Source organism: Miscanthus floridulus, chromosome 14, assembly GCF_019320115.1.
Source record: "Miscanthus floridulus cultivar M001 chromosome 14, ASM1932011v1, whole genome shotgun sequence".
Taxonomy (NCBI): Eukaryota; Viridiplantae; Streptophyta; class Magnoliopsida; order Poales; family Poaceae; genus Miscanthus; species Miscanthus floridulus.
The window spans coordinates 69257874-69282606 of NC_089593.1; the positions used below are offsets into that span (position 1 = coordinate 69257874).

The 24733-nt window shown below is 44.8% G+C and overlaps 3 protein-coding genes across 3 annotated transcripts; 1 reads left to right on the plus strand and 2 right to left on the minus strand.

Annotated features, from left to right (window-relative positions):
* LOC136503666 (uncharacterized) lies at positions 1–453 on the minus strand. Its single transcript, XM_066498668.1, has one exon. It carries the CDS (start codon positions 451–453, stop codon positions 1–3), a length of 453 nt encoding a protein of 150 aa, XP_066354765.1.
* A 316-nt stretch (positions 454–769) lies between these two features.
* On the minus strand, positions 770–1546 carry LOC136503667 (uncharacterized). The gene has a single exon (XM_066498669.1). It carries the CDS (start codon positions 1544–1546, stop codon positions 770–772), a length of 777 nt encoding a protein of 258 aa, XP_066354766.1.
* Positions 1547–23977: 22431 nt separating this feature from the next.
* LOC136503668 (uncharacterized) lies at positions 23978–24531 on the plus strand. The gene is made up of 2 exons (XM_066498670.1): positions 23978–24001; positions 24061–24531. Exons 1-2 carry the CDS (start codon positions 23978–23980, stop codon positions 24529–24531), a joined length of 495 nt encoding a protein of 164 aa, XP_066354767.1.
* The last annotated feature ends 202 nt before the right edge of the window (positions 24532–24733 follow it).

Sequence of the window (24733 nt, forward strand, 5' to 3'; positions counted from 1 at the left end):
CTATTCAGAAGAGAGTTGGCTGCCTATAACAGCCGTCTTGGAGGTATCAGCTTCATCCAGAACGATCTTTTTGGTAGACGCATCTAGAGTTGTTGATAAGGAAAGTGTTTTCTTGGCAGGGCTCTCTAGATCATCTTGCTTCATCTTCTGAGTCATGCTGCCAATTTCCTGAACTTCTAGGTCAAGCTGCGCCTTGGCTGCATGTACTGCCTCAATATCACAGTCGTAAGAATGCTTGAGATCACCTCGGAAGGATAGGATACCTTTAGGACCCGGCATTTTGAACAACAGATATAGATAATGAGGAACATCCATAAATTTAGCTAAATCAGGACAACCAAAGATAGCATGGTAAGATGAATAAAAGTTTGCTACTTCGAACTTGATGAATTCTGTTCTGTAGTTGGCGGTGGTCCCAAATGTGACGGGGAGGGTGATCTGGCCAAGTGGCATTGCTGCTTTTTCGGGTACTATGCCATAGAATGGAATATGAGTCTTTGTAAGTAGGCCCGTGAAATCCAGACCCATCTTCTATACGGTACTAGCAAAAATAATATTTAGAGGAGTGGGTAGTGACCAGCATTGGAATAACTGGTCCATTATCATCCCTAGTGAACTGAATAGGGTACTCGGACAAGGGGAGATACTTAGGAGTGGCTGGTTCTGCAGACATAATCTGGCGGAGAGTAAGCTTCTGCTGAGTTTTGGAAGATGAAGTAGTCGCCATACCCCTAAATATCACTGCAATAGTACCCTTGGGATGCTGGAACTAACCATCACCTCCTTGATCTTCTTGATCTTTGTTAGTTTTATCATTTTCATTCTGCTTCTCTTGAGCTCTCTCAGCTCTTGTTGCAAGACCGTGCTTTTTGAGCTGAAAACACTGTGCCGTCGTGTGCTTGCCTTTGGGATGGAACGGACAAGGCATCTGCAACATATCCTCAAAGGTTTGAGGTTTGCCTCCCTTATTGGGAGGTTGCATTGAGGTGACAGTACTGTCAGGTCCACGCTTCTGACCAGTCTGCTGCCTTAGAGGACACCTTTGTTGGTTATTTTGACGATGTTGTTGCCCACCTTGAGTACTCTGCTGATTATCCCTGTTATCTTGCTTGTTGAGGAATCTAGTCTTGGTACGTTCTTTAGAGTTGATCAGATTCTGAACAGGGATCTGGAAATCCTCAATGTTTCTTGGAAAATTTCTACAGAAGTCTTGAAATTGCCAACGTTCTCGAATCCCCTCAGAGAAAAATTCGATGACATCAGAATCTGAAACATCAGAAACAGTAGCTCTCATCTCGGAGAAGCGACGATAAAATTCTCGTAAAGATTCTCCCTGTTTTTGTTTGCAATTTCTGAATTCTGTCTTAGTAGTCGGTCGAGTAAGAACTCCTACAAAATTCTTAACAAATAACGCCTTTAAATTCTCCCAGGTGTCAACTGAACCTTTGCGAAGTTTGCTGAACCAACGGAGCGGAATAGGTTCCAGTGCTATTGGGAAAAAGAGAGCTTTGGTATCGTTGTTCCCTCCTGCTAACTCACAAGCCATAGAGTAGACACGAAGCCATTCCCATGGTTAGGTTTTCCCATCATATTTAGAGTAATCGGATGGTTTGAACTTAGCCGGAAGTGGAGTAGCTCCTGAATGATTGGTAACGGAGATCCTGCGCTTTCTGAAGTGTCCAGTATCTCAGTTGAACCCTGCTCTTGAATGATTGGTAACGGAGATCCTTGCTGAAACGGTAACTAGGACAACATGCTGACTACTCGGGAAGTAGCCAAGGTATCCTGAAGAGGCCAATGTACAATGCTACCTTCTGGAGTAGATGTAAATACCAATCCGTGAAGAGGTCCACCCAACGGAACTTGTTGGAGATAGGGAGCCGTGTCCAAGTACAACTCTTGAAAGACAGAGGCAGAGTTCTTCAATCCGAGTGGTAGTCGGTAAGGGTAGGCCAAGACAGAGTCCGAGTACAACTCGAACTTGTTTGGTTTTGAAGTCCGAATTAGCTCTGAGATTGAAAAATCTAAAAACTTCTCGGTGAGTTGATCCACCTTGGTGAATACTGATCCTGCCGGGAAATTCATGTTGACGTCGTCGATCGCTAGATCGCCGAAAGCCCCTACCTGGCATGCCACTTGTCGTGTTGGATGACCGGCAACCTGCCACGTGATTACCCGAAGAAGTATTTGGTGAACTTCGGCGTAAGCTGTTCTCGACGGATTACACAGACGACAACGATTTATACTGGTTCGGGCCCTCGAAATCGAGTAATGGCCTTTACGTCCGGTCGGCGGGTCACCTTTTGTGTATTATATGCTTTGAGTTGATTGTACAAGGGGTACCGTCTGTCTCTCTTTATATAGAACAGAGGATAGGGCGATCAAGTCTAGTCCTAGTCGGTTACAATTGAGGAGTCCAAACTCAATTACAAGGAACACTTTTCTTTTATTTCTAACTAATCCTATTCTTGAATACTTGAAGATTACGCCTCCTTGTCTCGTGTCTTCAAGTTGATTCCGGTCTGGACTAGGATTCTACCGAGCACTCCGCCCATTAAGGAATCCCTAGGATCCTGATCCGTCACTATCCGCAAGCGGCCAGATAGCCGCTGCGAAGAAGATGACCAACGACGGCAAAGCATTTGTTGAGATGACTGTAGCAACACCAACATCCAAGGTGGATAGACCAACGTGAAGAGGAAGCTAAAGCACAGGCTGGAAAAGCACAGCTAGGAACGGCTCCAGTGAGAGGAACAGGATGGCGACAGAAATGATTCAACGAAGCGACTGCGGCAACACCAACACCCGCGGAGGACGAAGCGAAAGCGAAGCGAAAGCGAAAGCACGGGTAGGCACAGCACAAGCAAGGAGCGGCTCGGACCCAATGAATGGCGCGGTGGGAACAAGCGGAGTGCATCAACGAAGCCTTCAAGAAGATGATGACGTCCACGCCAACTTTATTGTGAGGATCACCCAAAAGGAACTTTCATCCCCAAATCTGCCCCCGCAACCTCCAACGACGAACTGAGCAGTATGACGACGTCTCTAAGAAGGTGATGACGCTGGCGCGCCACCTTCGTCGGCCCAAGGCACGAAGCCTGGCGGGGTTTTCACCCCTGTCCTTCGTCGGCCCCAGTTGCCACCAAAGGGTAGTAGGCCGGCCTGGCCAAGAGCAACTGCTGAAGAGGAGTCCGGCCACTGCCCGGTAGGTTCGCCGCCGCCCGCCACCGAGGGTCTTGGACATCTCTAGACGGCAGATGTAGTCGAGGGGGCCTAGATTTGTCCAACAGCCACCGGCCAACGCCATAGGTTAGGCCGACCCTGTCGCAGTTCACCACCGAGGGAATCCGGCCCCTGACTCGCTAGATCAGGACCTAGGGGGGCGAATCTGACCGCCAGAGATGAAGAGGATGGTGCCGCCGCCGCCCTGGCAGCCACTCGGCCCGGCAGCCGGTGCAGGCCTACTTGGCCTCACTCCATGACCGAGGGAGGAGGGTCGGCAACCGATGCACTAGATCTGGCCCCAGGGGCGCGGATCCGGCCAGCCAACGCCGCACCCCGCCAGAGAAGGGTGGAGGGGGGGTGACGACCGTCGCTGCCCTAGCAGTCACTTGGCCTGGCAATCGGAGTAGGCTGCCCTAGCCCCTTCCCAACGCCAAGGTAGGAGTGCCGGCCACCGGCACGCCAGATCCGGCCAGCCGCCGCCGTTCCCCGCTGGAGTTGGAGAGGGTGGAGGGGGGAAGGTAAAGGAGCACCTTTGTTCGGGCCCGGCAGATCATTGGAAAGATCTTTGAATCTAGTTTTAAAAAAATTATTTAGAGATACAAATGTTGCACGTATTTTCTATAAATCGAGTCAAACTTATGACACGGACACCGAAAACGACAAATAAATTGGGACAGAAGGAGTATTGATCATGTGCTAAAATTTTCGCAGCAACGCATGGGGTACCATGTAGTAGTTAATAACAGCCAACTATTTGTTGGTGTTTTTGTCACTTAATAGTTAATATCCCTTGCGCAAAAGAGCATTTATTAGACTTTATTCTTTTTTTCTTGAATATGTAAAACCAGTATGTGGTCCAAAAATAATGGAACGAATTTTGTTAGGATTACCTTTACTAAAAATGAAAATGCACAGTAGATGTAGAAAATCATGTATTTGTGGTCAGGTGTTTTCTAAATAATTAGCAATATGTTATCCTTAGAACCTTTCAATACAGTTTTTGTCTTTAATAAATCCTAACCAAAATTATTTTTAGTTTTCCTGTACAACCTAAAAGTTATAAATAGTTATGCATGTTAGTACGACACATTAAAAGTTTCACGCCCTAAAAAGCTAAAATAGTTTATATATAAGTTTATTTATGCTTTCTGTTGTAGTATTTAACTTGTCTAAAAGTTACGAAATCTTATTGTTTGCACCAGAATTTGGAAAGAGGATATGTGGGAATGTGAAATCTTCTGAAGGTAATTATTTGCAATCGATTTCGGAAGGAGTCGATATCAGATGGTTGGATCAGCTAAGCTTTGGATGACGTCAGCAAAGTATGATCGAGACGGCATCAAGGGAGACGTGTTGGAGTTAACAGAAAGGAAAGGTTGGACTCGAAGTTATCGATAAATTAGGAAGTTTCTGTTATTTCATAATTTTGTAATGAGTTCGTATTCGAATAGAACTCATATTAGGTTCCGGGTATAAATATTGAACCCTAGATACTGTAAAAGGACACGACATAATCAATACAACCTATTTCGGCTCAATGCAAAACCCTTAGAGTAGGAGTACTATAGATTTCGACGAGCTCTTCAACAAACAGGGCTGCATTAGCTGATTGACCTCCGGTTTGCCTGTAAGTACTGTCACAACTTTTGTTATTACTTATAAGGCTGCATCAGCTGATTGATCTCTTATGAGTCGTAGCAAAAGTTAGTTATCGATCATTATCTAGTTCAGTACGGCTGCATCGGTTAAGTTCGACCTCCACTGCTCGAATTAGAATAAGATCAAGTTATCGACTCTATCTAAAGGTGGCACTTTTCGGATAGATTCATTAAGTTACCGATATTATTGATGTTCTTATTGATATTAGTTTCAACAATATCAACTTGCTCGATTGAGATTTGATTTAAATCGGCCTCATACCCTTTTAATTCATTGTTTGACGATGGATTACGTTTTATTGGCCGTTCTATTTCAATCTTGATCGTGCATGGGCTGATTCGAAATATGAGTTGTTTATAGAGAGATTTAATGATTATTGAGCCTTGATTTATGGTCACCGTCATAGCTGTATCGATCCAGTTGACCCTCACTGAAGCAATCGTAAATCGAATCTTGATAGTTAATGAATGGAACTATTGATAGGTTATGTGTTCGTTTGTTTCCCATGCGAGAATCGGCTGTTTTAGCCAATTTCTATGTGCTTCCATATACATAGTTCGTATTACGCGATCTTTGAGTATAGATGGATTTGTAAAATGCTCGTTTCAAGGTTTATCATGGACGTCATGGCTGCATCGATCTGATCGACCCTCACTGATGGACGTGATAGATTAAGATTCGGTTTGCTTATGAATTTGTTATGTTCAAATGGTTGTATCATGCGGCTTTTGAACGTAGATGGTTTTGTAAGCTTTTATCTCAAAGTTTGTTATGATTAGCATAGCTACATCGATCTGGTCGACCCTCGCCGTTAGTCATAAAAGATCAGGGTTAATGGCTTATAAGTTTATTTGTGTTTAACGGCTAAATGATATAGGCCTCGTTGGCTTCGCTGATAAGCCATGGCTAAAAGTACGGCTGGATGATTTGTTGTGAGAGAAAAACACTGCTCTGGCTGAAAAAACAAGCTGAAAAGTATGGATTATAAGACGACTGAACAGGGCCATAAGCTATGATTCTCATGTTCTTAAAATCGGTTATTTAACTAGAAATAAGACTGGTACAATGAAACTCTTGGCTGTGATTCATATTTAGGTGTGTTGTACTTGTTTTTGTCTTGGTTTAATCTCAATCATAAAACACACTATAATTTAGAGTTTTGTTTGTATCAATTTACATGCAATAAACCAATTTTATCCTTTATCGAAAGACCTTATTTAATAATCATCAGATATCGACTGTTTAGTCGATGGCCATTTATTCATTGGCTCTCTGAGCTATACACTTGGAACTGTCTAGAGCAACACCGGCATGTTCTACCTTGTGTTACTGATGAAACTTGTTTTTTCTTGTCAATTGCAGGTCAAATTGACTGGCACGTCTTTGGGGTTTCTTAGAATCGTTTGGGCCCTGGTGTTAAAGCTAAGAGGATCTGCAAGGCCTTGCTTCATTTCAGATACTTCCGGCTTGCTGTGTGTTGATTACATCTCTATATTTTTATGTCAAACTTATAAATTATGCTTATTTTTGTAAGTGGTTGCTTTAATAAATTTATCATGTCAAGAAAACAAATAACAAAACAGTACGTTATAATTTATATTTTATTATTGACTTTTTAACACGTTAAAAATAGTCATGGCATGATAATAATGTTTGATTTTATTCTTGTCATGAGCCTTGATCAACGCACGGTTTTTAAGGAAAACGATGATTTTTTTATTGATGAGGATTACACAGTTGAAAGGATCAAGATACCCAAGGGGGGTGAATTGAGCTAATTCTAAATTTCTTGACAATAATTAAGTCCTATGGTTAGCCTAATTAACTCCTTGTGCCTAGAAAATGTTTCTATTGATCTACCGCACAAAAGTTTAGCACCCTATGTTTCAATCCTACTATAGCATAGCAATTTTATAAATGTAAATGACAAGAATTGAATTGCTCAAAGTAAAGAGAGAAGGAGGAACGCGACGATATTTTGCCGAGGTATCGGAGAGTCGCCACTCCGATCATGTTGACCGGATGCTCCGGTCATGTTGACCGGACGCTCCGGTCAGTTCTCCCCAAACTCCAGTGTTTAAGTTGTGACCGGACGCTGGACAACGTCCGGTCAGCGTCTGGTTAGCACTGACCGAACACGTCCGGTCACGATTTTCCCTCTCTAGAACCTTAGTAGAGTCGACCGGACGCTGGGACCCAGCGTCCGGTCACTTCACCTCTCAGCGTCTGATCGCATCAGACGATTTCACCTTGATCAAATGAACTAACCGGACTCTGCGCCGTCCGGTCACTCCGGAACCAGCGTCCGGTCAGCGTTTGACCCTCCATTCACTTTCAACTCTCGATAATACGTGAATGAAGTTTGCTCCAATGGATCTAATACCTTTTTAGGAGCTACCTAGTTCTAGATTTAGCAAGTGTGTACCACACCTAACTCACTAGACTAACCTAGGTCAAGCTACCCGTCCATACCCCCTTAATAGTACGGCCAAAGGAAAAATAAAGTCCTAAACTACTCTAAGTGTCTCCTCAACACCAAACGACACTTAGAACTAGTCCATCCTTAACCTTATCGTCCATCCTTTGAAAACCGAAACGATTTCCATCATAGGGGCATGACCACCATGATAGCCCAATTGATCTCCATTACCGTGACCTAACTTAATTGCCTCTGCAAAACACACGTTAGTCACAGTAATCATATATTGTCATTAATCACCGAAACCCAACTAGGGGCATAGATGCTTTCAATCTCCCCCTTTTTGGTGATTGATGACAATACCACCTCGAGTATGTGAAAGAGATGTGGTTTTTAACATGCTTGGATCAAATAAGCTTTTGTCAGTAGGAACAAAAGAGTTAGGCAAGCTTATATGACCCAAGCCAACATAATATACTCCAAAGATATGAATTAAGCATTGAGTACAAGTAATAAAGCTCATTTGCATCGGAGTAAAACATGGAAGCAAAGCAAATGAGCATAACACAAGTGATATGACATATAAAAGATTCAAAGTAGAGAGCACACATGTCAAATATCATGATCACGTAGATATCACTATCACATAAATATAGTTTGATGTATAAAAGTAAACACACGAATGCATAATAGTGTATCACACATAAAAATTAGATATAATAGATAAACTAAGCCCCCCTATATAAGTCGCTCCCCTAAGTCAAACACACACGATCCCTCTCCCCCTTTGGCGTCAAACACCAAAATCTAAGGGTCGGTCGGTGGGGCTGCAGCGGATGAGTCGGGCGCTGAGGTGCGAGGAGCGAGCTGGAACTGTATGCCATCATCATCTAATCCTGAGCTCTGAGTAGTCTGACCCTCTATAGCTGGAAGCGATGCTGAAGCGGTCTGGGTCAGATCTATAACTGACGCTGCCTACTCTAATGATGCAATTGACGAAGGGAGCGTCTCTGTAGTCTTGGTAATAGGTGCAGCTGTGGAAGGACCTAGGACATGTAGCTCTTGCGGTGTAGGTTGCCCTATCAACTCATTAAATGAAGCACCAAGGCTCCTAGAAACTGGGGTGACCACTGATGAACTCTGAGGTGGAGTAAAGCCCGTATGAAGAGGAGTGAACTACGGGACTAGCACTAGCGAAGCAAACCACTAGGACACCTGCTCTATAGGTGAAGGAAACTGTGGTGCTGGTGGTCCCTAACTCTGAAGCCCACTGGGCTATAAAGCTGGAGTCATAGAAGTGGTGGTAGGCTGACCAAGCTGGGGTGAAGGCTATGGCGGTGGAGCCCCAATAGCTATCACAACATACTGCATAAACCCAATTAGCTGCTGCTACATGAGAAGCTGCTGCTGATGCATGGCCTACTACTGCTATATAGCCTACTGCTGCTGCTGGATCACCTGCTGCTATCGCTGGAACTTATCCTGCCGAGTCTGAAACTGTACAAATGTAGCAGCGGTCTCCTTAACCTAGCGAGTCTGATCCTGCCTCATCCACTCAAGTATGGCAAGTAGAGCAGGGTCTGTCTGCGGTGCAGGTGGAACTAAACTAGAGCTACCGGCCTTATGGTCATGTCTTCGTGGAGGCATCTGAGGGATATCATGGTAGTCCTCATCTGAGTTGTCGCTGGGGTCGCTCTCGACCATCCCCTCCCGCTGAGCATCTAATTGCTCCTCCTCTATAGCTGCAATGCCCCTGATAGTCTCATCCTGCTAGACTATAGTCTCTGGCACCTCTAGACAACAGCGTGGCTAGCTAGGTGTCCTCAATGCACTATGGTGGATCATCTGAGTCATGTTGTATGCATGGAACTCTATAGTAGCACCACTATACTCTGTCAACATCTCAGGTAGCCTCACAGTAACTACCCTGTGGATTAAGAATGTAATCCAGTGAGCATATGGTAGCTGCCTGTGACCCCTAAACCCCTCTACAATAGTATCCTCCATCTCTGATAGAAGAAGATCCCAAATGTCAAATACAGTGTGCTACATCAGAGAGTTCAGTAGTCATAGTTGTATGCGAGTCAAGCCCTCGCGATACCCCATCCTCGGAAGCAGTGTCCTCCTTATAATAGCATCAAGCACTCTAGTAGTAGGAGTGAGATCACTGGGTGTCCTACTCGACCCCTCGCCAAAAGGCTCTATAAAGCAATGGCGGACCAAATCTGTAGGAGGCACCATACCACCATAAGTGCGCCTGGGAGGAGCTCTCTGTCCATAGCAAACCTCATGTAGCTGGACGTGCTGCTCCTAAAGCCTGAGTATCTCTCTGACCCTAGAGCTCGTTAGCCTGTAATCTCTGCCTCTGAATGCAAAGTGTATAAATCTATGCTGCGGGTCAATCTAGAGTATTGCATAGAACTGATGGACCTAAGATGGAACATATAAGCCTATCCATCCAAGTAAATTTGTCAGCCCTCGCAGGTAAGATAGGTAAGGGCAAATATGCTCTCTAGCTGCTGCTACAATGGACTCAATGTTGCACACCCTTTGAGATCTGAATACAGTCTCACTGTTAAGATATGCATTATAAAAATCTTCCTATAGTGGTGTGTAGAAGCCCTCTGAAGCTTGGTCATCTCTCCTCGGTGGGAACCACTGCTCAAAGTCTACAAATCTGAGCTGCTACACCTGCTTGGCCGTGGCAGCCCTCAAATCCAAGTGAGTCATTGGAGGCGGACCCTGTAGTCTAGGCTATGAACGAGAACCCCTCCGCTGTGCCTCTGACCTTAGTGTGACTAGAGCATGAGTACGACTAGAGTGGTGAAGCTGTGGCTGAGGTGCCTACCCTGTCTCCTCGGCCTGCTCTCCCTCCTGAGTCTGCCCTGTTGACTATGGCTGCTGCTATGACTCCCCATGAGACTGACTCTCATCAATAGCAACACGTCGTCCTCCAACCATGATAGTCCCAGCTGAACCACCATGACGGCGCTCAACCTACACAAGTGCAGCCCTCATAGATGGAGAAAGCTGATCTGCAATAACAATACCACTTCGAGTACCTTCTCTCTCTACGCGCTCTGCGGCCTCTACAACTACGGCTGCTCTCGCTGTATCTATATTAGGGTACTTGTGCTTCTTCACCGCTAGCTTCTTCGTCGCTAGCTTCTTTGTCGCCATGCCTTTTGCATCTATAGGCTGGCAAGGCGGGGGCCTCGGATCCTCATCTCCGGGACCTCCTTCGACATTCTTTACATGAGCCATCTGATGAAGCTGAAAAGAACAACTGCCCAGACAAGAATCAACTGCCAACTATCACTTCCAAGGCTTGGCCTTGATCCGTACTCGCGAGCTTGGCCCCGAGTTAACTGACAACTGCCAAAGGGACCACAACGGCACCGACTCGCTGCACGATAGAATAGATAGGATATACAAATAAATACAATATATCTAGAGATATGAAACCCTAAGAAAGCAAGCAATAGATACAAAATTGGAAACGAGAGCTTGCCACCTGATGAACCGGTGATCCAAAAAGCAGAGGAACGACACACAGAGAACCACCGAGAATCCTAGGGTTAGGGTTGCGGTGAAGTTCGGTGGCTGAGCAATGCAATGAGGGCACGAGCGCAAGGATGGTAGTAGGGTCTCCGACATGGAGCATGATGGCGGTGGTGCTAGGGCACGGGAGCACTCAGCGACGGCGTTGGCGAGTGCTACGGGCAGCGCTAGAGCACAAGAGCACTCGACGGTAGAGGTGCGGCGGTGCTAGGGCGGCTACACAGTAGCATGAAGGCACGGGCGTGCGGAGCAGAGGCATGCGCGGGCGGAGCAGCTTCGGCACGGTGGCGTGAGATGCGGCGGCGTGGAGCAATGCAGCGTGGTGGCTTGGTTTGGGAACGACGGTGACGACGCGAGTGGATGCAGATTAGGTCACGACGCGGCGTTATATGGTGGCCCCGACGGAATAGAAAAGGAAACAGATAAGAGTTGGAATCCCACATGAGTTCTACTGACCGGATGCTCCGGTGGCAGCGACCGAATGCTGCCACCCAGCGTCCAGTTGATTCCAGATAGGTCCAAAACCCCTGGAATCACGAACGAACGCGTCCAGTGAACCCTGACTGGACACAGCCAGAGTCCAGTGCAACCTGTCTCCTTCGTCTTCGATCGACCAGACACAGGAATGCCATCTGACCAGACGCTGAATAGTAGAGTCCGATCACTCCATTGTAGCAGGTTCACCTCCTATGAACTGATCGGACGTTGAACTTCAGAGTCCGGTGCAGCGTCCGGTGACTCTTTTTCCAGCAAATCTTCAAAGACCTTCGTGCTGCCTGTGCCCAATCAAGTCCCAACTTTAATAAGGTCCAAATAAACTTCAATTGGGACTGATGTGAGTGACCTCTCTCAAACCCTCAATTTTTTTCAAAATATTTTGCCTTAGGCTATAATTCTTTTTTAAGAAAATAGGCAATAAGAGGGCAATTGAAGATAAACGACAAAGCAACATCCATGCATATGCAATGCAATACTTAAAAGTAAATCTAGTTGATTATCAAGTTTGATCCAAGGTTAAGCTTCTTCACACGCTTTACGACAGTTATCTTAACCATGTTAGACAACCCTAAGTGTATTACCATAAAGTAAACATGTTGTATATTACAATGCAATGCAAGGGACAACACAAGCTCAATTTTTAGTGAAGTTACTAAAATCAAGCACATTGAGCTCATTCCGCAATCGACAAAAAGTTGCCTCATCTAGCGGTTTAGTGAAGATATCCACCAATTGATCCTTGGTCCTTACACCTTCTAATGAAATATCATTCTTTGCAACATGATTTCTAAGAAAGTGATGGCAGATATCTGTGTGCTTGGTGCGAGAGTGTTGAACCGGATTATTTGCAAGTTTTATCACACTTTCATTGTCATACAAAAGAGGTACTTTTTCTAGAACTACACTATAGTCTAGCAAAGTTTGTTTCATATAAAGTATTTGTGCACAACAAGCACCCGCGGCAATATATTCAACTTCAGCGGTGGACAAAGCCACACTATTTTGTTTCTTGGAGGACCAAGACACAAGTGATCTACCAAGCAAATGGCACCCTCCGGATGTGCTTTTTCTATCAACTTTGCAACCAGCATAATTCGAACTAGAATAGCGAACTAACTAAAAAATAGCTCCTTTGGGATAGCAAAGGCCAATGCTTGGTGTGTGCTTAAGATACCTAAGGATTCTTTTAACGGCAATCAAATGAGTTTTCTTAGGATTAGCTTGAAATCTAGCACACATACACATACTAAACATGATGTCGGGCCTAGATGTGGTTAAATATAACAAGCTACCAATCATAGAGCGGTAGAGAGTTTGATCAACCGTGTTACCTCCCTCATCTAGGTCGAGATGTCCATTAGTTGGCATTGGTGTCTTGATTAGCTTATATTCATTCTTGAATCTCTTGAGAAGATCATTTGTATATTTCTCTTGAGAGATGAAAATCCCTTCTCTCATTTGTTTGACTTGAAAACCAAGAAAGAATGTAAGTTCTCCAATCATTGACATCTCGAACTCCTTCGACATCAATTCACCAAACTCTTTGCAAGAATATTCATTTGATGATCCAAAAATGATATCATCAACATACACCTGACAAATGAAGATATGTCCATCAAGCTTCTTGGTGAATAGTGTGGTGTCGACCTTCCTAATGGTGAAGCCCTTCTTAATGAGGAAGTCCCAAAGGCACTCATACCAAGCTCTTGGGGCTTGCTTAAGCCCATATAACGCATTGGACAACCTATAAACATGATTAGGATATCTAGGGTCTTCAAACCCAGGAGGTTTATCAACATAGACTAGTTCATTAATAAAGCCATTTAAAAAAGCATTTTTCACATCCATTTGATATAGTTTCATTTCATGATGTGATGCATATGCAAGGAGGATACAGATGGCTTCTAGTTTTGCAACCGGTGCAAAGGTCTCTCCAAAATCCATTAGGCTTGATGTCTCCAACCGGAATATTCTTCGTGGCCTCCCTCAATGGTTCATCACCTACATCATCAAGATTCTCATATGCTCCTTGGGAGCCATTAGATTCATCAAATTCCATATCATATGTTTCTTCAACCAAGCCGGTGGCATGATTAAATACTCTATATGCTTTGGACTTTGAAGAGTAACCAACAAAAAAACCAATATCACAATGTCTTTAGAACTTCCATAGGTGTTGCCACTTCTTGTAGATGTAGCATTTGCAACCAAACACCCTAAAGAAGGAGATATCTGGCTTCTTCCCATTGAGCAACTCATAAGGTGTCTTGCCAAGAAACTTTTGAAGGAATAGGCGGTTGGATGCATAGCATGCGGTGTTGATAGCTTCTGTCCAAAGAGCTTCGGGAGTGTTGTACTCATCAAGCATTGTTCTTGTAAGAGTGATCAATGTCTGGTTCTTTCTCTCAACTTCACCATTTTGTTGAGGAGTATATGTTGCGGAGACCTCATGCTTGATCCCGACTTCATCACAATAGGCTTCTATGTTTGTGTTGTCAAATTCTTTACCGTTGTCACTTCTAATCTTCTTGAGCTTCACTTCAAATTCATTTTATGTTTTCTTGGCAAACTTCTTGAAGCAAGATGCAACTTCGGATTTATCATGAAGGAAGAATACCCATGTGTATCTTGAATAGTCATGAACAATCACAAGACAATAAAGATTTCCTCCTAAACTCTTGCATGTTGTTGGTTCAAATAAATCCATGTGAAGGAGTTCTAGCACTCTTGTGGTTGACATAAAAGCTTTTGTTGGATGAGTATTTGTAACTTGCTTGCCAGCTTGACATGCACTACAAAGCTTGTCCTTCTCAAACTTCACATCCTTCAACCCTCTTACCAAATCATTCTTCATTAGCTTCTTGAGTGAGCTTATCCCAACATGAGCAAGTCTTCTATGCCATAGCCATCCAAGTATTGTTTTGGTGAATAGGTAAGTCTTCAAATTAGCATCTTCGGAGGTGAAGTTCACTAGATATAGGTTATTGTATCTAAATCCTTTAAATATCACTTGATCATCATCCTTCTTGGATACAATAACTTCCTTCTTGGTAAACAAGCATTGGAAGCCAAGATCACACAATTGTCCAATGGATAGCAAGTTGAAGCTCAATGAAGCAACATATAGCACATTTGAGATAGAATGATCATTTGATATTGACACTTTGTCCAATCCTTTAACCTTGCCCTTTGAATTATCTCCAAATGTGATTCTTTCTTGTCTATCTACTTCTTCATCTAGTGAGGTGAACATACGAGGATCATCGGTCATATGTTGTGTGCAACCACTATCAATAACCCAATGACTTCTATCGGTCTTGTAGTTCACCTACATACAAGAGATCAAGCTTTAGGAACCCAAACTTGTTGAGGGTCCTTCACCTTCTCAACAAGTGACTTTGCTACCCAAATTTTCTTAGGTCTATTCTTGTTGGGAGGTCCTAAGAACATGACTTTCATCTTCCTGCTAGAATCCTTTCTAAGCATGTAATGAGCATTGAAGGCAAAAGGTCTAGTATGCTTAGGCAAGGGTTGTGGTGGTGGAGTTTGGCACTCATGAGCAAAGTGGCCTTCTTGTCCACACTCAAAACATCTCTTTGGCTTTGGCTTTGACTTGTGTTATTGTTGAGCTTGAGCCTTCTTCTCTTGGTTTGCCAAGTACCTAATGCCACTTCTATCCATCTTTATGACGGTGTTTATTAGTAGCTCATTTTGAAGATACTTGCCTCTTGTGAACTTGCTCAATCAAATCTTGAGATGCTCTTTCTCCAATTTGAGCTTCTTGTTCTCTTCTTTTAACTTCTCATTCTCAAGAATCAAATCGCCATCATGATCAAGAGTTTCTAGCACTATGGTGTTGGTGGATTTGAGCTCTTCAAGATCTTTCTTTAGCTTTTCATTGTCAATCTTGAGCTTGACAAACTCATCATAATCTTTGGTCTCAACCACTTGCTTGCCCTTGCTACTAGAACTTTGCTCAATGCTCTCAATGATCAAATCATCACATGATGTGGCTATATCAATCTTAACAACATTGTTAGTAGCATCTGTGGCTCATTGGATAAATATTCTTGAGCAATGACAAGATTATCATGATTAATCTTAAGAGTAGTATATTCTTCTTTTAGTATATTATGGCTAGTGATGAGCTTATTGTGTATCCTCTCAAGTTTATCATATTTTTCTTTAATCTCTTTCTTTGAAGATTTGAGCTCCTTGAGTTTGGATGATATAGCATCATTTGCCTCTCTAAGCTCAATACTAGCCTTTTCGGCTACATCACATTTAGCTAAAAGAGAATTATTCTTAGCTTCTAGTTTTTTCATTCTTAGCTCTACTCTTTTTAATGATCTTAGTGTATTGATTTAGCAATTTAATAAGATCATCATAAGAAGGTGATTCATATTCATCATCATCACTATCGCTATCATTATTGCTAGCATGTTCATCACCACTACTATCATCATTTGATACCTTGCGATCACCCTTGGCCATAAGGCATAGGTGTGTAGAGGATGATGGCGGTGGTGGCGGTGAAGATGATGAAGAGTCAATAATAATGGCGGCCACCTTCTCGTTATCACTATCATCATCGGATGAGCCACTAGATGAATCAATGTCCGTGAGCCAATCACCAACGATGTATGCCTTTCCACTTTTCTTCTTCTTATGGAAGTCCTTATTCTTGCCATCTCACTTCTTGTATGGCTTGTTTTTCTTCTTCTCATCTTCTTCTTCATTGCTTGAGTCATCTTTCTTGCCCTTGTACTTGTTCTTGAACTTGTCTTTCTTGGGCTTGGTGCATTAGTGTGCTAGATGACCAAGTTCTCCACAATTGTAGCAATCCATCTCAGAGATTGGCTTCCATCTAGAGCTAGTGAAGAACTTCTGCTTCTTGCCATCAAACTTGATACCACTCTTGTTGAGCTTCTTTAGCATCTTGGCGGTTCTTCTCACCATGAAAGCAAGACTTGCATCATCAATTTCATCATCACTTGAGCTCTCATACTCAAGCCTTGCTTTGCCCTTCTCTTGGCTAGCTTTGAAAGCTAAGTATTTTTCTTTCTTCTTAGTAGAGGATGAGCCATCTTGTGGTGTGATGTGCATGTACATCTCATGAGCATTGATCTTTTCTAAGATTTGTGTTGGTGTAGCGGTGGAAAGATCACCATGATGAAGCACGGTCACAATATGCCCATATTTATCAATGGGGAGGACATTTAAGATTTTTCTTACAACATCGGATGGTTGCATTTGAGTGAGTCCAAGCCCATTGACTTCCTCTATAAGAACATTCAAACGTGAGTACATCTCATTAGCACATTCTTTAAGAAGCATCTCAAAAGAGTTCAGCTTTTTTATGACAAGATGATAGTGTTCCTCACATTCACTCTTTGTTCCCTCATGGAGCACACAAACGTCCGACCATAGTGCATGGGCGTCCTTGTGGTCCCCCACCCGGTTAAACACATCTTTGCAAAGGCCTCTAAAGATGGTGTTTCGAGCCTTTATATTCCATTTCTCATAATTTACCTCATCGCCTTGTAGGTGTGTGGCATCTAAGTCTAGGCGTTCGGGTTACCCGATTTTTTCGGGTCGGGTAATTCGGGTAATTTAAAATTCGGGTAATAAAAATTACTACCCGATATTACCCCCGAAAAAACATTACCCGCAAATTCGGGTACCCGATAATTCGGGTTCGGGTTCGGGTATTACCCGATATACCCAAATTTACAGAAAACAACAAACTACACTAAATTTCAGTAGCGATCTATACATAATTTCAGCAGCAATTTGTATAGAATTTCAATAGCAATTTGTAGAGAATAATATATTACTCTCACTCATTCAAATAGAGAGAATTATATTCTAATAAAGTGATAAGTTAAATGGTTCAGCTAACAACACATGATGAATACAAAGACAAAACAAATCTTTGGGTAGTTCGGGTAGTTTGGGTACCGGGGGATATTACCCGAATTACCCAAACTAATTTCGGGTAATTAAAATCGCTATCCAAATTTGGGATCGGGTACCTCGGGTTCGGGTAATTCGGGTCCGGGTTCGGGTAATTCGGGTACGGGTAATGGGTATCGGGTATTTTGCCCAGGCTTAGTGGCATCCCAAGGTTTTGGGAAACCTTATGAGGCGGCTCTAAGTATTCCAACATCTAGAGCTTCTAGATACGCCTCTATGCGGATTTCCAATAAGGAAAATCATCCCCCTCAAAGATAGGAGGAAGTTCATCCCCGTGAGACATCTTTCTCTAGGCGATTAAGTCTAAATACGTAAGCACGAGGCTCTGATACCAATTGAAAGGATCAAGATGCCCAAGAGGAGGGGGTGAATTGAGCTAATTCTAAATTTTTTGGCAATAATTAAGTCCTACGGTTAGCCCAATTAACCCCTTGTGTCTAGAAAATGTTCCTATTGATCTACCGTACAAAAGTTTAGCACCCTATGTTCTAATTCTACTCTAGCATGGCAATTCTTTGAATGTAAATAATAAGAATTGAATTGCTCAAAGTAAAGAAAGAAGGAGGAACGCGGCGATGTTTTGCCGAGGTATCGGAGAGTCGCCACTCCCCACTAGTCCTCGTTGGAGCACCCGCGCAAGGGTGTAGCCCCCCTTGATCCAAGCAAGGAACAAGTGCTCTCTACGGGTTGATTCTTTGACACTCCGTCACGGTGAATCACCCACAACCGCTCACAACTTGAGTTGGGTCATCCACAAGCTCCGCCGGATGATCACCAAGCTCCCAATCAGCAACAAACCGTCTAGGTGATGGCGATCACCAAGAGTAACAAGCACAAACTCTCACTTGACCACGACAAGCCTAATGGGAAGGGTGGATGCACACTTTGCTACTCTTGCTTTCACTAATGAGGGCTCTCTTTGGAATTCTCAAATCTCAACCACCTCACTAGGACATTGCTCTTCTTGGCACTCTCAAAGGTGTTTCTCAGCTGTTGGAATGAGCAAAAGTACCCCTCACACAAATGGAGGAAGTATTTATAACCTTGATTGAAAAACGAACCGTTATGTGCCTCTGCGGGGTGACCGGCCGCTCCAGTCATGTTGATCGGACGCTCCGGTCAATTCTCCCCAAACTCCAGTGTTTAAGTTGTGACCGGATGCTGGACAGCGTCCGGTCAGCACTGATCGGATGCGTCCGATCACGATTTTCTCTCTCTGGAACCTTACTGGAGTCGATCGGACGCTGGGACCCAGCGTCCGGTCACTTCACCTCTCAGCGTCTAGTCGCACCAGACGATTTCACCTTGATCAAATGAACTGACCAGACTCTACGCCAGCGTCCGGTCATTCCGGAACCAGCGTCCGGTCAGCATTTGACCCTCCATTCATTTCTAACTCTCGATCATACGTGAATGAAGTTTGCTCCAATGGATCTAATGGCTTTTTAGGAGCTACCTAGTGCTAGATTTAGCAAGTGTGCACCACACCTAACTCACTAGACTCATCTAGGTCAAGCTACCCGTCCATACCTCCTTAATAGTACGGCCAAAGGAAAAACAAAGTCCTAAACTACTCTAAGTGTCTCCTCAACACCAAACGACACATAGAACTAGTCCATCCTTAACCTTGTTGTCCATCCTTTGAAAACCGAAACGATTTCTATCGTAGGGGCATGACCACCATGATAGCTCAATTGATCTCCATTACCGTGACCTCACTTAATTGCCTCTGCAAAACACACGTTAGTCATAGTAATCACGTATTGTCATTAATCACCGAAACCCAACTAGAGGCTTAAATGCTTTCAACAGTATAACATAAACGTCCATAACACGCATGCACACTCACCCTATGAACACACGTACACAAAACCCTACACCTATGAGCACCTCCGAAGGACTGAGCCGGTAGATCTCGAGATTTATAAAGTCGCCACAGGCGTCTCGCTATCGACGGAATATCGCCTAACACTGAAAGCATAGCGCCGTTGAATCCTAGAATAAATTCAGAAAAATACGACCACCCGTGCTAAGTCAGGACTTAAATCCGGTGGACAGGTTCTATCACCGGCAAGTTGTAAAACGATAAACTGTTGAATGCACGGCCTTTTTCTAGAAGTGTAACTAGATGGGCTGGGCTTCATTGTTTCATGCGGTCTGGGATCGAATCAGACAGAGATCGCTTTAAAAAATAAGGCATTGATCAGATGGACAGATAGTATTTGCTCAAAAAAAAAAGGATGGGCAGACAGTACACTACTCCTAAACTCATCAGTCGTCAGCTTCAGTGATGCTTTTTCTCGCGGGGAAAAAAGGCAAGAACGAATCCGCCTTTTCCGGGTGGGCTTATTATGCGTGCATGTGCTGATGGATGTATATATCGTAGGAGTACATATTACCAATCAATGCACCATGCAAATGCATGGGGAGAAACGCGATCGAGTGAAATGTACTCCTAAATAATACTGCTGCCCAGGGGCGGATCCAGCGGTGGGGCGGGGGTGGCTCAAGCCCCTCTATCCAAACCGAATCAGTGCAAATTACTGTAGAGCCCCTATGAATTTTTAGACAAAGTTCTATAGTATAGGGGGGCTAAGACTTAAGATCGAGTAGCAGTGTTGTTCAGTCTTCCCTAAAATATTTCCTAGATCCGCCGCTGCTGCCACTAGTACTTATTATAGGTAGAAGTATGCAGTAAACAGCAAACCCTTCTGCGCCACTTGGCGTTAATCTTGCTGTCAAACCGGACCGGTCGATGAATCCATCACGCGCAACGCGACAGCATGCATGGATCAGACTTGCATTTCACTCCACACTGCTCCATGCAGCACACTCTCTCCAGAGACTCCAGTCCTGCAATCCCGCTGGTAAGGCTCCTGAGTCCTGATCGATGTGAGCCATCGTCGTCGTCAGTGATCTCGAGCCCTCAGTTCACAGCCGTCAGACGTGCATGCATGACCTCACTTGGCCTGTTTAGATTCCAAAAAAATTTTGCGCAGTACCCATCACATTAAATTTTGCGGTACATGCACGGAGTACTAAATGTAGACGGAAAAAAAACTAATTGCACAGTTGGGTGAGAAATCGCGAGACGAAACTTTTGAACCTAATTAGTCCATAATTAGACACTAATTGCCAAATACAAACGAAAGCGCTACAGTAGCCAAAATCCAAAAAAAAAAAAAATCTAAACGGGGCCACCTGCTGGGTGCAGCCACCTCGGCCTCCGACACGGCCGTACCGGTGATACAGCTACTGCATGCATGCCCAGATGCCCTAACCACAGAATCCTAACAGCACCGTCCTCGCCGGGCGTACCGCATCCTGCAAGTTGCTAGTACGTAGTGTAGCCTTTTAATTATAAGTACAACAAGGCCTCTGCTGGGCCTTGTTTAGATGAGGCCCAAATTGCAAGTTTTTGTAACATATTGAATTTAGAATCTAAATGGGTTGGGTGAAAAAATTTTACGTTAGGGTGGAAAATTTTTCGGCCCAGCCTCGGGGCGCACACTGGACGCCCTATACCCCTGAACCCCGCGCCGCTCACCCCCCAACCCTATCCATTCGGCCGCTGTCTCCCCCAGCTCTCCCCCAGCTCAGTCTCCCCGCGCCGCCGCTGTCTCCCTCCGCCGCCGCCGTTGTCTCCTCCCCCGCCGTTCATCCAGATCTGCCGTCCTTCACCACAATACACACCATCTCCCTCTCCCTTATCCTTTCACCAGCACCACCTCCTCTCGCCTTCGAAACCCTAGCCGCAGCAGACGCCATATAGCACCGCCGCCGTCGCCCTCTCCTACGCCAGATCCACGCCGGCCTGAGCGAGATCCACCCCATCCTCAGCGAGATCCGGCGTCCTTCTACCCGTCGTGCGCTATGGAGGGGTTCAACGGGGACGGCAACGACGGCCACCAGTTCAACGACGACGGCTACGCGTCTGGCTTAGGCGGCGGATTCAACTCCGGCTACGGCGTTGACGGCTTGAACTCCGGCTACGGCGACACCACCTTGAACTCCGGCTTCGGCGAAGGCGGCCACACCAGGGACTTCCTGTCCCAGCCGCCGTCGTTCTCCGCCTCCGGTGCGCACACCTCCGCCGGCGCGCCGTCTCCTGGCTTCCCGTCTTCGAGCAACCCGACCCCTAGCCAGCTGAGGCTGGATTCGCTCGACCTCAACGACAGGCAGTCCTGGGCGGACATGCACACCTACCAGGGAATCCTGCAGTCCGGGGTCAAGACGGCGGCAGCGGCAGTTTTGCCCCCCTGCTGTGCGCGTGCCTTCACTCAGCGGCAGGGGTTCACTGGGCCTTCGACCGCCTCGCAGGGCCTCTGGCAGCGGTGGTGCCGGTGCCATCCCTCCTCGTCAACGTGGCTCCGCATCTGGCGGCGCTAGCGGCTCTAGGGGCCGCGGTGCTCCACGCCGCCGCTAGGAACCGACTGCCGACGACGACTTGCCTCCTCCTCAAGTCCCGGTACAGATCGATTCCCAGAACACGATTGTCAAATTGTCATGACTAGTTTTTGTACTTATCACATGCACTGCATATTACAAAATGTTACAACATACTTAGTAATACAACTTTGAATGCATATGTATGTTCTGCTTATCATGATAATTTCAGTATCAGTTCCCATATGGTTGCCTCTGGTTATTAAGGCAATTAGGTTATGCATTATTTCAGAGCCGGCTTGATAGGACAAAGTGGAGTCCTTTGCACACTAAGGTCTTCTATAAGCTGTACTGTGAGCAGATTGACCTCGGCTACTACAATAGGGGTCAGATGAGCAAGTGGGGTTGGAAAAATATCACAGAGGAGTACTTCAAAGCGACAAAGTTGGTTCATGACAACGTAACCTTTGGCAGTAAGGTCCGAGAACTGAAGAGGGAATGGTCAGCCATACAGAAGCTGCAGCACAAGAGCACAGGATTGGGCCATTCTGCTGATGGTTTTGTCGATGCTACCGATGAATGGTGGGAGGAGAACAGCGAGGTACACCTTATTCTTACATTTCCACAACTCCTAAGTTATCTTCGTACGCTTTCTGATAACCTCTTTGCTACATTCCAGGACAAGGAGTGCCAGAAGATGAAGGATGGGCTTCCTGAGTACCTCCCAGAAATGGACAAGATGTTCCAAGGCGTAGCAGTGACAGGGGAGAGCGCATATGTTCCTGGCAGATGCAATGGCCCACAGTACATTAGCAGTGACGAAGACGAAGATGGCGACAACGGCACTCCACATAGCACTCCACAGAGCAGTGGCAGCAAGCGGAGCTTCAGCAGCATGAGCACTCACAGCACTGGTACCAGTCCTAGCAAGAAGTCCAAGAGCCCAGCACTTCGTCAAATGCAGAGCAACATGAGGCAGTTGAACCTCATGATGGAGGACAAGGCTACACGACAATCCCAAATCTAGGCCGATAGGCAGAAAAAAGAGGATGACAAGGAGGCAGCAAAGAAAGCCAGGAGGAAGCAAGTGATATAGATGGCCAAAGATTTGGTGGCAACTATGGGAAATCGTCACTTGTGGGTTGGAGTCCTCAAATTAGCCCGTTCTGAATCTGACATGGACACCTTTGAGGACGCAGATGAAGAAGGAAGAAAAGTCCTCCTTGACCACCTCGCTAGGGTCGGCAACTAGACCCTCTAATCAATGCATGAACCTGTGTGTGTGTTTGTGTGTGTTAACCTATGGCATGAACCATTTGTTGTTGTGAACTTTATTGTGTTGTTGCTCGGTTGATGAATGTTTAAGTGATGTGGTACAATGGATGTGTGCTGTGTGAATGTGAGAGTTTGTTACATGTGCTAAGGTTAGGGTGCATCATTATGTTTGGTTATTGGAATATGTACTGACAACACTTCATTTGTACCAGGAACCTCAACAACTTGGTGCAGCGCTGGATGATGATGATGATGATAGGAAGTAGCAGTGGGAGGAGGATTTTTTTGCCATATTGACAGAAGATGATGATGACGAAATTGCATTGATATATGGTATGTATTCTGAGTATGCCATGCACCTTGACAAGTACTACAATAGGGCAGACTATAGGGTGCCAAAGATGAGTGGGTTGGAATGGGTAGAACAGAAGCTATGCAATGAAACATCCTGCTACAACATGTTTAGAATGACCCCAGATATGTTCTATAGTTTGCATAATCTGTTAAAAACTTAGTATGGCCTGAGAGACACAAAGAAGTCCACCTCTATTGAGGCTTTAGGGATGTTCCTCTGGATTCTAGGTGCTCCACAGTCAGTTAGGCAAGCCGAGGACAAATTTGAGAGATCACTAGGCACCGTCCACTCGATGTTCTATAGAGTGCTCAAGTGTGTGATCAAGTATGTGGACGATATCATTAAACCTAGGGACCTAGAATTTAGAACAAGGCATCGAAGGGTGATGAACCATCGGTTCTATCCTGAATTCGAAGACTACATAGGAGCTATAGATGGCAGTCACATGCCTTGTGTAGTGCCTGCTGATAAGTTTGTATAGCACTTGTGTCGCAAGGGCCTGACAACACAGAATGTCATGGCTGCTTGCGACTTTGATATGATTTTTACATTTGTCCTTGCGGGATGGCCTGGCTCTGCTCATGACATGAGAGTGTTCGATGATGCCATGACTACATGGAAGGATGACTTTCCTCACCCACCCGAAGGTAGCCACCTAACTGTTAGTACATTTGACATTTCTAATTGAAGTATTTAACACTTACAGGTACGTGCTGCTGTAGGAAAGTTCTATGTCGTGGACTCCGAGTACGCAAACCGTCCAGGATACCTGGCTCCGTACAAGGGAACCATGTACCATATTCAAGACTTCCAAAACATCGCAGAACCACGAGGTAAAAAAGAGATATTCAATTATGCCCATTCATCTCTTAGAAATGTCATTGAAAGGGCATTTGGAGTTTTGAAAATGAAATGGCGCATATTGTTGCAAATCCCTTGCTATCCTGCTAGAACGCAAACAAAGATTATAGTTGCTTGTATGGCTTTGCATAACTTAATTAGATTGAGTGGCCTCAACGATGTTGACTTTGGGCTGGTAGATGAAAATGTTTCCTATGTGCCGCCAGAGGCCTCGTTTGATCAGCCTGAAACTGTTGATGCCCCTGACACCGAAGATCGTGCACAGATGAATGCGTTTCGTGATTATATTGCGGAGCACCTGTACAATAGGTTGTGAGGACTTGTATTTCATTTGTAATTGCTGAGAACTTGTAATAATGTTGCTTGTGGAGGACTTGTATTTTAGCTTTATTTGCTGAGAAGTTGTAATAATGTTGCTTGTGGACTGTAATAATCTGTGGGTCTGTTAGTGCTTGCAAACTATTTTGTGTGTGTGTCATATGCATGCAACGTATAGGATGCAGTAGCAAATGTAAAGG

Bases quoted from the DNA above. Each gene is read 5' to 3' on its own strand.
- LOC136503668 (XM_066498670.1), top strand. From the start codon at position 23,978: ATGACTTTCCTCACCCACCCGAAG. The intron at 24,002-24,060 runs GTAGCCACCTAA...TAACACTTACAG, and splicing joins CTTTCCTCACCCACCCGAAG to GTACGTGCTGCTGTAGGAAA.
- LOC136503667 (XM_066498669.1), bottom strand. From the start codon at position 1,546: ATGGCTTGTGAGTTAGCAGGAGGGAACAACGATACCAAAGCTCTCTTT.
- LOC136503666 (XM_066498668.1), bottom strand. From the start codon at position 453: ATGCCACTTGGCCAGATCACCCTCCCCGTCACATTTGGGACCACCGCC.